The sequence below is a fragment of the Budorcas taxicolor genome, chromosome 22, assembly GCF_023091745.1.
Source record: "Budorcas taxicolor isolate Tak-1 chromosome 22, Takin1.1, whole genome shotgun sequence".
NCBI classification, from domain to species: Eukaryota; Metazoa; Chordata; class Mammalia; order Artiodactyla; family Bovidae; genus Budorcas; species Budorcas taxicolor.
Window position 1 is genome coordinate 31,300,999 of NC_068931.1, and position 15,345 is coordinate 31,316,343.

Genomic DNA, 15,345 nt, shown 5'->3' on the forward strand with positions numbered 1-15,345 from the left:
TTTCAGTGTCTTGTTTATAAAATACTTTCTTGTATAAGGGTCAGGAAGATATCCTTGCTTCTGAAAGTTCATTTATCCATGATTCATTGCAGATTAAATTTGTTTATGATCTGAGCTAGGAGTCAGGGTTCATTTTTGTTTATATGATGTTCAGTTTATCCAGTACCATTTATTGGAAAGATCAGTTTTCACCCATTGAATATAAATCATTTTGTTGTAAAGTGGCTGTGAGTGTGGGGCTGTTCCTCAGTTCTTTTATTCTGTTGGCCTGTTTATCAGTCCTTGCATCAGCCACATACCTGAATACTACATATCAGGTAATGTTGTTGTTCTAGAATCCTGGCTGTTCTAAGTCTTCTGTATTTCCATGTAAATTTTAGAGTTAGTTTGTTAATTTCTGCAGAAAGCCTGCTTGAATTTTGATTGAGATTACATAAAATTTCTAAGCCAACAATGGAGAAACTGATACATCTCCACAATATTTAGTCTTCCAGTCAATGAGAATGACATATCCCTCTGTTTAGTAACCCTTAATTTCTCTCAACAATGTCGCAGTGTAGAAGTATTGCACATCTCTTGCTAGATTTATCTCCTAGCTAGTTACCTTTTTTTGGATGCTGTTATACATGGTATCATTTTCAAAATTTTAGTTTTCTAGTTGTTTATTGGAAATTATGGAAATTATATATATACACATACATATATAGGTGTGTGTATATATATACCTTGTCTCTAGTTACTTAAGTGATCCTAACAGTTTGTTAAAGATTCTCTTGCATTTTCTATGCACTCAATCATGTTATCTTTGAATAATAATTATATGTCATTACCAATCTTTTATTTTTCCCCCTACTTTATTCTTTTCTAATACTGTTGATTTGTTGGTCTATTTATTTTGTTTTATATATGGTGTTAATGAATATACTTGTCTTGTTCCTGAATTTTTATTTTCTTCCTGAAAGTCCAGTATTTTCATCAATAAAAGATGATATTGAGTATACATTTTATTTTGTAAACTAGATTTACTAGGTTAAGGATGTTCCCATTCTTAATGTTTTAAACTCTTCAGTGGATGTTGAATTTTAACAGATAATTTTCCTTTATTGAGATGATTATATGAATTTTAGTTTGGTAATTTGGTGAGTGTTACAATGATTAATTTCCAGAAGCTAAATTAGCCTGCATTCCTGAAATAAATTCCATTGTTTATATAATGCATCATCTTTTTTATGCAGTCTGAATTTGATTTGCAAAATTTTGTTTAGGATTTTTGCGTCTGTTCATGAGAAATATTGGCCTGTAAATTTCTTTCTTGTGATGTCATTGTCAGGTTTTGGTATCAGAGTTTTGGTGACCCCATTAAGACTTGGAAATTGTTCCCCATTTTTGTGTTCTCTAAAAGACTGCATATGGTTCCTTGAGTTCTGTACTTGTCTTATTTTATTTCCTTCATTATACTATTTGGGGTTTGATTGCTGTCTTTTCCTGGCTACTGCAGATGGAAGCTTATATCATTAATTTTTCAACCTTTCTTAAAAATGCATTTTAAATATGCATTTTCAAGCTATAAATTTTCATGGTTTAGCTGTATCTCATATATATATATATATATTTTTTTTTTTTTTTCTGGCTGCTGCTGCTTTTTTTTTTAAAAAAAATTTATTTATTTGACTGTGCTGGGCTTTAGCTGCAGCATGGGGGATCTAGTTCTCTGACCAGGGATTGAACCTAGGCCCCCTGCTTTAGGAGCTCGGAGTCTTAGCCACTGGGCCACCAGGGAAGTCCCTGTCTCACAAATTTGATGTTGCATTTTCATTACCATTCATTCAATTCAGTATATTTTCTAATTTCCATTGTGATTTCTTCACTAACAGGTTATTAGTTTTCTGTTACTGATTTCGAGTTTAATTCACTGTGCTCAAAACATATAACATGTGATTTCGATCATTTGTTATTTGTTGACTTCCTCTGTGGCCCCGTATATAGCCTAGTTTGGTCTACATTCCTTGAGTGTTTGAGAAGATTGTGTATTATGCAGTTGTTGTATATAGTAAGCTAAGCATGTTAATTAAATTGAGTTGTTAATGGTGTTGTCAAATCTTATAGTCTAAGGCTCTTTATTGCTATTAGATGTTTTTTTGTCCTGTCAGTTACTAGAAGTATATTAAAATCTCCAGCCATTATTATGGATTATTCACTTTTTCCTTTTGATTCTGTCAACTCTTAGGATATAGATTGTGAAGCTGTGTTATAAGATGTATGCAAATTTATGATTGTTATATTCCTGGTTAATTGGTCCTTTCATTATAATAAACTGTCCCTTTCGTTTTTCTAGTGATAATAGTTCTTGATTTGTCAACTGATATATAGTGACATCACCATACATTTAATTAATGTTTATATATTATTCTTTTTCTTTTAACATCTGTATGTCCTTAAGTTTAAAGTAAATCTCTTGTAAACAGAGTATAGTTGAGTGTTTTAAAAATTCAGTAATATTTGTTATTTTATTGAAATATTGAATATAAATATGAAATTGAATATGGATATGAAATCTGAGAGGTCCATAAATATTTAATGTAGAACATGATACAATAGGTTCTGAGTTTGTCAGCCTGGTCCTGGTTTTCTATTTGTCTTTTTTTGGTCCTTCTTTGAATTAATCAAGCATTATTTGTTCTTTATATGTGTATAGGCATTTTTGAGTAGTTACCCAATAGATTACATTGTGCAAGCTTGGTTTATTAGTTTTCAGTCTAAATTTGTACTTCTAATGCTTGCTGAAAAATACAAGAAATTTATAGCAATTTAACTCTTTATTCTGTTGTCCTTTATGTTAGTCTTGTCATATTTTATACTTCTACATATCTTTAAACTATACTAGTCATTGTTACTGTTATTTTAAATGTTAATGTTTTTATCTGTTTACATATTTACCTTTTCATTCCTTTCTGTTAATTCCTTTAGTTCTGTGCTTCCGTCTGGGACCATTTTCTTTTAGCTGGATGAATCCTTTTCAGTTGAACAAGTTTATCTCAGTTTTCATTCATCTGAAACTATTATTATTTCATCTTCGTATTTGGAGTATATTTTCTCTTAGTATAGAATTCTAGGTTGGTTGATTTATCATTTTCTTTTTCTGTCTTAGCACCGTAAAGGTCTTGGTTTTTTGCATTCTATTTCCATTATTTCTGATACAGAATAGGTTTTTAGTCTGATCGCCAGCCCCCTGAAGGTAATGTGACTCTCTTTCCCTGGCTGCTTTATACAGAATAGGTTTTAGTCTGATCGCCAGCCCCCTGAAGGTAATGTGACTCTCTTTCCCTGGCTGCTTTATACAGAATAGGTTTTAGTCTGATTGCCAGCCCCCTGAAGGTAATGTGACTCTCTTTCCCTGGCTGCTTTATACAGAATAGGTTTTAGTCTGATCGCCAGCCCCCTGAAGGTAATGTGACTCTCTTTCCCTGGCTGCTTTATACAGAATAGGTTTTAGTCTGATCGCCAGCCCCCTGAAGGTGATGTGACTCTCTTTCCCTGGCTGCTTTTAAGGCTGTCACTTTGACTTCGGCTGTTAGGACTTGGACTCTGACACGTCTAGCTATGTTTGCTTCATATCCTGCGGAGGTGTGTAGAGCTTCATACGTTTGCTAGAGACTCATGTCTTTTGTTAGGTTTGGAAAATTCTTGACCAGCATTCTTACTGCTTATGTGTCATTTTCTCTACTTTTGTAACTCCAGTTAGATGTGTGTTAGGCCTTTTTAGCATGACATACATGTCTGTAACACTTTTGAGTTGTATTTTCTCTCCATTTTTTCTATCTTGATGTGTGATTTTATTTTACATTTTTGTTGTTCCACTTTACTCTCTTAAGAATTCTAGGCTTTTTTGCTGAAATTCTCCATTTATCCTGTTTGCTTTTTGCCTGGAACATATCAGTCATTATTAAGGTCTCTCATATAACTCTAAAATGTGAATGACCTATGTGTCTTTTTTCTGTTTTCTATTATTTCTGTTGGTTGTCCATCTAGTCTCTTCTTTTTTTTTTATGGAGATAAAATTCACATAGTGTGAAGTTCACCACTTTAACCTTTTAAAGTACAGTCACCCTCAGATATTGTGGGTTCCATTCTTGGAGAAGGAAATGGCAAGTACTCTTGCCTGGAAAATCCCATGGATGGAGGATCGCAGTAGGCTACGGTCCGTGGGGTTGCAAAGAGTCGGACACAGCATTCTAGACCACCACAATAAAGTGAATACTGCAATAAAGCTAGTCACAGAAAATTTTCTGTTTCCCAGAGCATATAAAAGTTGTGTTACACTGTACTGTAGTCTGTGAAGGGTGGATTGGCACTGTGTCTGAACATCAGTATACACAGCTTAATTAAAAAATACTCGATTGCTAAAAAAATGCTCACCAGCATCAGAACCGTGAGTTGTAATCTTTTTGCAATAGTAACATTAAAGAGCACTGCTCACAGACCACCGTGACAAATATAATAGTCATGAAATACTGTGAAAATTACAAAAACATGACACAGAAACTTGAAATGAGCAAATGCTGTTGGAAAAATGGCACCAATATACTTCCTTCACACAGGGTTGCCACACACATCTAATTTATAAAACACACACATAGTATCGTTGAAGCACAATAAAGTGAGGAATGCTTGTATACAACTCAGTGGTTTTCAGTGTGTTCACAGGGTATACAGCCATAACCATTATCTAATTTCAGGACACTTCCATCACCCCAAGAAGAACACTCATGACCATTGACCATCAGCTCCAGTTGTCACCTCTGCCCACCCCCCTGGCAAAGACTGATCAGTCTACTTTCTGTCTCTCTGGCTTTGCCTGTTCTGGACAGCACATGTAAATGGAATCATACCATGCATGGACTTTTGAGTCTAACTTCTTCACTTAGCATAAGATGTGTCTGTAGTGTGTATCAGTACTTCACTCCATTTTGTGGCTGAAAAACATTCCATTGTGTAGATAATTTATCACATGTTGTTTTTTCATTCATCGGTTAAAGAACTTTTAGTTTTTTTCCCTACTGTTTGGCCATTTTATGAATAGTGCTGCTGTGAACATTCACGTATAAATATGGTGTGAATGTATGTCTTCGGTTCTCTTGGATCTATACCTGGAGAGGAATTGCTGGGTCCTTTGATAGCTCTGTGTTTACCTCTTTGAGAATCTGCTCAAGTGTTCGGCACAACAGCTGTACCCTTTTACAGTCCCTTCAGCATGTATGAGAGTTATTTTCTCCACTTTCTTACCAACACTTGTTATTTTCTGTAGTTAACAAAAAAAATTATTGTAGCCATCCTGATGAGTGTTGGCCATTTCTTATTTTTTGTAGAATGCCTTTTAATTTTAATTGAGGGTTTTTGGGCTTGGTAGGGCTGATCTATTTAAATTGTGATCTTAATCCAAGTAAAAGCTCTTTTGAAATCTTAACAGAGGGATTGGCTTGTTTGAAGGCCCTTCTGATGTGCTGGGGCCTCTACTCCAGTCTTTGTCTCCCTTGAACAGGGCAGAGCTGAAATTTTTTGTCATAATGGCTGTTTTCTGCTAGTTTTCTTGAATCTCTCCCTTCTTTCTGGTTCTTTCTCTCTGGGACTTTGTTCTTTAGTTTCCGACTCTCTGGTGGCCGAAAATCTCCGTCTTCTCTCAGTCTAGTGGGACTGCCACCTCTTGCGTTTTCTGTTCCCCAGTGAAGTCAGGAAAAGCCAGCGTGGCTGTGGGGTTGTATTGTTTCCATTTTTCCCGTCTTTTAAGAGTTGTTTCCCCTCTTGTTCCTCTCTGTGTACATTACTCTTCAGTGCCTTCAAATGATTTTTCCTTTTATCTAGATTTTATTTTTTTAGAAAAACAGGTGTTTTTTTTTTGCCATTTTCAAAAAGTACAACTAACCAGGTAAAGAAGCACAAATACAAAGTAATGAGTCTTGGAAAACATAGACAGAATACTCCTTGGCGTAAATCACAGCAAGATCTTTCTCAATCCACCTCCTGGTTTCAGAACTTGATGAAGCTCAGGTTCTTGATGTCTCATGGCAGAAAGAATTCTGTGAGAACCAAGTGATAGGTAAGAAATGGATTTAGAGAAAAAGACACTCCACAGACAGAGTTTGGGCCATCTCGGAAGGAGAGAGTGGCCTATCTGGATTTTATAGCTTTTATTAGCAAGAGGGTTAGTTTGATACAAGCCACTTTATTATGATGGGAACTGAGAACACTGATGTTTTATGAGTTGAATCACTTGAATTACAAGAAGATGAGAAACTGATACCTGCTGAGAATGAGAGCATAAATTCTTGAACAGAAAATTTGGACAAGATAATAGGAGGAAGGAATGGGATTTTCGAACTAGAGGGTCAAGTCAGCCATATTGAAGGAAGATAAAGGGTGATTTAAAAGTGAGATATGTGACACCGAGTTGATGTTTGGTAATTTTCTTGAAAATGAAGCAAAGTATTTCAAGAATACAAATTGGATAAAGAATTTAAGATAAGACTTGAAGAGGAGATATTTAATAAGCAGTTATTGGGTTCAGTAGTGGAAGAAACTAAGATTATGAATTTAAGATTTTGAATCTGTTTAATTTTGTAAATGTTAGTGCTTATGAGGTGGTAGGAGATTTGAGTGTTTACACGTGATGTCTAAAGAACCATGTATATCTGGTCAGTGTGCTAGGGAGGACTGTGTTTGCAAAATCTGGGTAGTATAGACGCAGTAAACATGTCAGAGGAAGACTGAAGTTGTAGAAATGGACATTCTGTTTAGAACACAGACAAGTAGAGAAAGAAAGCAAAATAGATCTGTAAAGGTAAGATTTCCGTATCCTCTTACAGGCTTAAAAAACTGGGGTTTGGAAAGAAACTATTATGCTTTCTCTACCTAAAAATCCCCAAGAAGGGAGCCAGGTTTACAGACCACCTTATCTTATATCTGTGTTTTTCCTTTTGCCCTTTTGTGAACTCTCAAGGTTAGTCAGTGATTTTCTTCACACTTTCATTAGGAAATTTGCCAAAGGCATCCTTTTGAGGCAGCTGTCTGTGTACCCTTGGAGGCCGTCAGTAATGTTTCCAATCTATAGGAGTAGTCGGCACAAAAATGTTGGGCTGAGCTGCATCTTTGTGGTTTGAAACATTCCCCCTCCAAAGCCACCCCCCCCCAACAATATAAAATGTATCACATTTTGAAGTTTCTGTACCTTAGTTTTTTGTTACTGTATCTTTTCAGGTAAAATAACCACTAAGAGTAAATATATCCAAATATATCAATAATGAAAGGAGACTTGATTTTTAAAGTATAATTGAAATAGCAGTAGTGGGCACCTTAGAAATCTTTGTAGATAAACAATTCTTTTTGTATCAAATGTTACGATTTTTAAATTTTCACTGTAAAGTGAAATATACCTGAATTGTGGTTCTTCTTTTGGTCTAAGGTGGTCAGAGGATACATCCATGCTGATGATCCTGTGAAGTTTTTGGAGCGTATTAAACACAATGTGAATAAACCCATAATTAAAATGCAGTAGAATAAGTTGAAACACATGTGTGTTTTTGTTCCTGTTCACTTGAATAATATAGGCAACTGTTACACCATATGCATCTTTAATATATTAGTCTGACTGTTTGTCTTGTTTTACTAAACTGTCTTCTTTCAGCCACCCACACAGAATATGCCTATGGGTCCCGGAGGGATGAGTCCGAGCGGCCCTCCCCCACCTCCGCGCGCTCACAACATGCCTTCAGATGGAATGGTAGGTGGGGGTCCTCCGGCACCACACATGCAGAACCAGATGAACGGCCAGATGCCTGGTAAGTTTCTCTCCTCTAAGACATTAACACCAGAGTTGCTTAGCAACTGAAACGACATGGGGGCTCAAGGGATACTTAGATTGTTGATGACAAAACTGCTTTGAATGCCCCCGAGTCCAGGCTCTCTTAGAGTTTGTTAGCTACAGAGCTACGTGACCTGTATTCAGTGTTTATCAGGCTGCCCTTGGGCTTTGATGTAGCTGACACACAGCATTCCTCTGATGAACAGAACTGGCTAAATTTAGTCTGTCTGAAACTATGCAATACAGCTGGCTTTAGAAGCTTTTGGTGGGGGGAAAAGGCATGGCATCATGGCTTAAGAATTAAAATGTTTATAAAAATGTATTGTAGCATTTCTCTGAGTTTTGTGTTTACTCGAAATTTTATTGATGTCAGAAACGGTACTGTTGGAAAAATAACACATAGGGAGATAAAACGAAACACTCTCTAACGTGCTAATATATTTAGTATTTCCTCATTGGTCTATTGAAACTGAGCTTGGATTTTTATGAATATATATGTTTATAGCATAATGGAAATGTGGAAATTGAGCAAAATTAAAAGCTGAAAAGTGTCAGCTTTCTTATATAATACCTCATTTGTTGTTTATCAATTTTAAGTTTAGAGCTACTTAAAATATCTTTCAGACCATCAGGTGCTGATTTACACACCTTTTGCTGTGTTGATTTTTTAACCTGAAAAATATCTTTAAATTATCTTGTTTTTGTAATAGTAGTCACACCCACACCCATAATTTTTGGTGGGGTGTTTTCTACATTTAATATAAGAATATTTTTACTTTCTAAAAAAGATTATTTTCATCAACATAAAGAAAGTATTATACAAATAGCAATAGTGAGAGTAAATTAAAATCACAGAGAAGTTTATTTTTTAAATTAGTAGTATTAGCATCTTTAGGATAGTATCAACTGATTGTGTTGGTAGCATTGGTGTTCAGAGTCTTTAGATGCAGAAAGCACAGAGCAAAAGAGGCCAGGTCACCTGGCTTCCCGGAGAGCGATGTGTGATTGATGGGTCATGGAGGAGGCTGGGGTGTTTTGGTGGCAACTTTCTCTTTCTTGCCAGGGCTTCCACAGTCACGGCCCACATGGCCCTCACCCCACGTGGAGGCAGGATTAAAGACATAACAGCTTGTTGGTTGTAGTTAGAAGGAAGCTTCTTGCTTCCTTCTGGTTGTAGTCAGAAGGAACTGGTTGTAGTCGAAGGAAGCTTCTTGCTCTGACTACACTTAGATCATCAGGACACGTTGTTTTTAAAACTGTCAGAGTAGTGCCAATGCAGGTTAGTAAGTCAGGGGAGTTTTGTGATTTTTTTTTTTATAGTGGTGCCTTTAATTAGGAATTTAATTCAACTTCTCCAGGTAACATTCACGCCAAAGGCTGAGGAAGCAAGTGAGCAGCAGTGTAATTATTGTTAACATGACATTTGGTTTTTGTGTAAGGCCATCTGGAATAAGATATCTCTTTATGAGCCAGGGATTTTCAACCAGTTATGACCTAGGTTGTCTAGAATACTGGAGAACTTCTAAAACAACTCATAGTTAGAAAGTTTTTAGTTAGGTGTAGGAGAAATTGGAAGTCCAGTTAGTCATATTGTTTTTATTTAATAGGTTTCTTATGATATTTAGCCAACCTTTTTATGCACACAAATTTGTATCTAGGCTTTTGATTTCTGATTTTAGTTGTGTTTTTAATATTTTGTCTTGTAAGTGGTAGTGTTCTTTATATGCTGTTTGATCTTGATCACATATCTTCCTTTAAAATAAATTTAGCTGATTAAAAAAAAAATAGATAATATATGCCTGCTGCTGCTGCTGCTGCTAAGTCGCTTCAGTTGTGTCTGACTCTGTGCGACCCCATAGATGGCAGCCCATGAGGCTCCCCCGTCCCTGGGATTCTCTAGGCAAGAACACTGGAGTGGGTTGCCATTTCCTTCTCCAATGCATGAAAGTGAAAGGTGAAAGTGAAGTCGCTCAGTCGTGTCTGACTCTTAGCGACCCCATGGACTGTGGCCCACCAGGCTCCTTCGTCCATGGGATTTTCCAGGCAAGAGTGTTGGAGTGGGGTGCCATTGCCTTCTCCGTCCCACTTCTTACCTACTGGGAAATCATAAAGTACATTTCTGTTGCCAATTTGAAATGTTTTTTAATTATTCACTCCATCCGTTCTCATTGGGTCACATATCAGGAGTGAGGGGAAGGACTCAAATCAGACTACTTAGGCTTGAGTCTTAAAAACCACTACTTTACCATTTTCGACAAAATTGTAAACCTCTTTAAGCCTCATTTTTATCCTCTGTAAAATGGGGATAATATTAGTACTGCCTTCATAGGGATGTTGTGAATGGTACCAAAATCAAAAGGTGCAAAAAGACACACAGCCCCTCTCTACCCAGACTCGATGTTCCAGATAGTCATTGGTGTCTAGTTACCCCTTAAAACATGTGCTGGTGTACATTCTTTCTTCTTCTTTTTTTTTTAAACACAGATGGTAGCATATGTTAGATAGTATTATATTTCATATTTTTACCTCTTAAAGATTTCCCTTAGATGCCATGAGTATATAAAGATATATTTGGGAGACCACTCAGTATATAAAGAGCTGCCGCATTGGTTTTGATGACTGTATTGCATTCTTTTTATGGATGCCTCGCATTTATTTGGACCGTTTCCTTCTGATAGAAATATAGGTTATTTCTAGTCTTTCGGTATTAAAAATTACACTCTTGTGAAAATGCCTGTGAAATATAAATAAAGTAAACAAACTTACAGTTTTGTATACATATACACTCAAAAACTTGTATATTTATAGGATAAAGTCCTAGAACTGAAATTGCTAGGTTAAAGGTATATGCATTTTATAATATGGTAGTTATTGCCATATTGGTCTACATAAAAATAGTACTTACTTATACATTTATAGTCTTCCAATGAATTATGAAAGTGCTTTTTTCTTCGTAATATGGTTGGAACAAAACTTTTGATCTTTGCAAATCTAAAAGTTGAAAAATGGATCTCATGGTTTTAATTTGCCTTTTTACTATATTAAATGAAACAAGGAATTTTCTCATATTTATGGCCCTTTTGTAGCTTTTGTGTGAACTGATGTTTTGTGTACTTTGCCTGTTTACTGCTGGTAGACTTTTACTTACTTAGTTTATATGTTAAGTAATTGGTTTGGTCTGTGATATTTCTTGTAAATAATTTTTCCCAGTTAATCTTTTTATTATTTAATTTTGCTTTTTTTGTCATGTGCAAATGTTTTATTTTTATGTACTCTAGTTTATAAATCTTTTATAGTTCTGAGTTTTTTTTGCATACTTAAGAAAGTGCTTCCACTCTAAGTTTATTTTAGAAATTCTCCAGTTTGAAATACTCTTTTATGGTTTCCTTACTTTTTCTTTCTTCTTTTACATCTGGACTTAGTTTTGCTAGAAAAAACATGGTAGGGATCTAGCCTGTGTTTTTCCAGATGTCTGCTCAGTTGTCACAACATCACTTATTGAATCATCTTTCTTTTGCTCACAGATACTTAATATCAGAACCATTGTCATTTGCCAGATTGCCCTTTTGGGTCAGTTTTTAGACTGTGCTCTAGGTTCATTGATCTGTTAATTTGTTCATTTATGTGTTAGCACTACACACTTTTAATTCAGCTTCATATATTTTGGTCTCTTATAAAGCAAGTCCTCCTTCGTACTTTTTTTTTTTTAATTTTTCTATAATGTTTCTGGTTTTTCAAAAGCATCAGTTTCTTAATCTGTAAAATGAGAATAGTAGTCCACCTCACAGTATTTGCTGTCATTCAAGTAAAGCATTTACTTTTTTTTGCTATTGATTAAATACTCAAGTTATCATTTGGTAGCTTTTTAAGGTACTTTTGTATAGATCATCTGTTTAACTTTCATATTTTGGTTCCGATCACTTTTCTTCAAGGGCCCAACCATATCCCTATGCAGGGACCTGGACCCAATCAACTTAATATGACAAACAGTTCCATGAACATGCCTTCAAGTAGCCACGGGTCCATGGGAGGTTACAACCACTCCGTGCCGTCATCCCAGAGCATGCCGGTACAGAACCAGATGACCATGAGTCAAGGGCAGCCCATGGGAAACTACGGCCCCAGACCAAATATGAGTATGCAACCAAACCAAGGTAAGTTAGCTTTCTTTATACCCTTCTTGACTAGAATGCTCCATTAGCTTTTGAAAATCAGTTTTTTCAAAATGTTAGCTGATTTTCAAAATCACAAGTTTCAAGTAAGTCATACTCAGAAAAGGAACATCAAGTTTGAAACCAGCTGAAAATAATTTTTTTCTTTTACATTTAGGAATTAAATTGCTCAGTTTAGCTTTTTAAGCTTATTTATTTTTATATTTTTGGGACAGTTTATTTGAGACAGTATTTTTGGGTTTTGAAGCTAATTGGTGAATAACAGAACATTTGGTTAGACCTAGAGAATTGAGAAAATAGAATTTTATTAAGTATACTCCTTAAAAAGCATCTGCTCTGTGGTTCATTTTACATGTGAAGAATATATTAATTTTCTTTGAATCTTGCTTGATTTAATGTTTTCTGATGCTGTGTTTCAGCATTAAAGGTAATTTTAAGATAATTTGTTGTTAGAATGTTCAGTGGAGGTGCTGCTGTATTCTTGTATTATTAGAGTGGTGTGAAGTCTATTAAAGTTTATTACCAATCTCAGAGAATGAAATTGTTATCATGTTTCTCTTTTAAGTATTCTTGTGAATAATAACTAAAAACCAGTAAGTGGCGCTCTGTTCTGCTAATTGCCTGTTAAAACATCTGGCCTGTTGCCAGCTTAAAGCTATTTCAATTATGAAATGTGATGAGGTTAAGAGTCTCAGATAGAATTAAATGTATTTGCAATAAAATTGTCTAGATTTTGCTTATGAAAAACAAATCACCAAAATACAACCAGATAAAGGAAGTTAATGTTAATCTGTTGATTATTATTTTTGATGAAATAATATATTGTGATTTAAAAATCTACAGATATTTTCTATAATTTTGGCAAAATACACCAGACACAAAGGCAGATAAATGGAACAAACTGTCAATGAACACAGCTTCACAGAACTGGCACTTATTCCATTCTTTTCCCCTGAAAGTTGTTGAGTGCCCATTATGGAATATTTCCTTTTTTAAGTTATATCAAATAAAGGTTCAAAACCACAGCAAGATCCAGTCAGTGCTAGATTAGGAGGGGTTCAGATGTTTCCTATACAGTTTGATTACCAGGAAAGAGAGCAAAAAAATAGCGATAGTGATTCTTTACAGCAACCACCGTAATGGTGGCACATTTCTTAGAAAATACGTGTGCGACAGTGGATGTTGCTGCAGCAGGGATTGACATGGCATCTTAAGATTTGAAGGGCCGTCCCAGGAGTCTCAGTGGTAAAGAATCTGCCTGCAGTGCAGGAGACCTAGGTTTGATCCCTGGGTCAGGAAGATGCCCTGGAGAAGGAAATGGCAACCCACTCCAGTATTCTTGCCTGGGCAATCCCATGGACAGAGGAGCCTGGCAGGTTACAGCCCTTAGGTTCGCCAGAGTCAGACACAACTGAGCAACTGAGCGTGCACTTAGGATTTGAAGAAGAAACATAACATATGCAGCAATGTGCATGGAGAAAATAGTTTTACTGTTTCTGGAAAAAGGAGTTAAAGTTTTATAGGAGTTTCTGTTCAAAATATAGCCACCAGCTATTACTGTTTTTTAAATTAAAATTATTTTTCTTTTGAGTTACAGTTAACATACAATATTAGTTTCAGGTGTATAGCATAATGATTTGACAGTTTCCTGCATTATGAAATGATCACCATAAGTCCAGTTACCATGTCATTGAACTAAATTGTTAAATATTATTGACTGTATTCCCTGTGTGTACATAATACCACCATGACTTACTTAAACCTGGAAGTTTGCACCTCTTACTCTGTTTCACCCATTTTGTGCATCACCCCCAACACCCCACAGTGTTCTTCTGAAAAATGTCATATTTGTATCAATGTATAGTTTTTTCTTTTTTTAGAAGTTATTTTACTTTTTCTTTGTTCTCATAATTTGTGAATTTAAGAATAGAAAATAGACTGTATAAAACATGACTTTGAGGATCTGATTTAGAAATAAAAGCTGCATTTCAAAAGAGAAAAGAGGATGTTAGGGAGGAAATTACCACTGTTTTAAAAAAATCTCTTCAGGACAAATATAAAGCTTTTCAGTTAAATTTTGACATTTCAGAATCAAGAACCACCAAAGAAAATTGCAATTTCCATGGAAAAAAGGAGGGAAAGTTATATGAGTTTTTAGCAATACTTGCTTTCTTAATCACAAATAAAAAACTTCAGTTAAATTTCTTATAAAAATATTTTGGAATTCCTTATAGAAATATTTTAATTACATGGTACCTGTTGGATTTTTAAAAACTTGTGCAGCATGATACAAGTTTTATTTGAAGTTTTAATATTTATTTTATTATAAAACCTTTCCTTAGATAGTTTTATAAAAATAAGCTATATGTTTTACATTAAATTTTTTCTGTTTTGATAAATAGGTGAAAGAAATTAGAGGAGACTACATTTCAAAATATTTTAAAGAAAAGCTTAGAGGAATACCAATATTCTATAAAAGGAAATGTTTTCTATTTTAAAAATTTTTTGTTAATATTTGTTGAGATATTATTTGCTGTTCTTTGAGTTAATTCAGATTTCAAAATGTTGAGGCCTTTTAACTATCTGCTTATTTCTGTATACATATCTCTACATCAAGAGCTATTAGAAAAAAAATGTTAAAACCACTTATTTTTTAATAATGAAATTTATTAAATATTTAATCATGAAATAGTGAGATTTCTTAGATTAAATCTCTGTCCAATGACAAATGAATGGGAGAAAAGCCAGTCCCCATAATTGTGTTTTAAAAACAAGTAACAATTATTTAACCTTTGTCACGTTAATAATCAGTAATTATTTAGGTGACATATTTGGGTACTTTATCTGATGGTGTCATAGTAGTTTTCTAAATAGAACATTGCAGGTCAAGACCTAGATGTGTTTTATTCTGGTAGTTTTGAAGTGGCTTTGTTTTTTACCCTCTCTCCTTTCCTTTCCTTTCCTTTCCTTCTTTTTTTTCTCTCCTCTTTGAAAATGAAATTCAGGAGGAAAAAAGTACTCCTCTAAAAATTTTGTCATGTATTTTGGAGTCTGACTGAAATTAATTCAAAGGATAGATACCTTACACATTTTCAGTTTATCACTGTGAATGTTTAAAAAAGGAAGGAGAAGCAGCATAATAATTTATACTCATAGTTCCAGTATGAAAGGGGACATTGTGTGCTAGTGTTACAGTAAAAGTGTCATTTCTGGCAATGAAATTATGAAATGTCTTTGGACGTCCTAATTCTCTAAAAGCTGTTTTCAGCTTTTAAATTTTTACTGAAAAGTTGAAAAATGAGTAAACCAAATTAATGC

The 15,345-nt window shown here is 34.8% G+C and overlaps 1 protein-coding gene across 2 annotated transcripts in view; it reads left to right on the top strand.

Moving 5' to 3' along the window:
* The window catches only part of SS18 (SS18 subunit of BAF chromatin remodeling complex), a 69,335-nt gene that overhangs the window by 29,727 nt on the left and 24,263 nt on the right, over positions 1-15,345 (top strand). For both annotated transcript variants that reach the window (XM_052660288.1, XM_052660289.1), the window contains exons 4-5: positions 7,679-7,832; positions 11,788-12,009. In XM_052660288.1, coding sequence (XP_052516248.1) covers positions 7,679-7,832; positions 11,788-12,009 — 376 coding nt within the window. The remainder of the gene's footprint in view (positions 1-7,678; positions 7,833-11,787; positions 12,010-15,345) is intronic.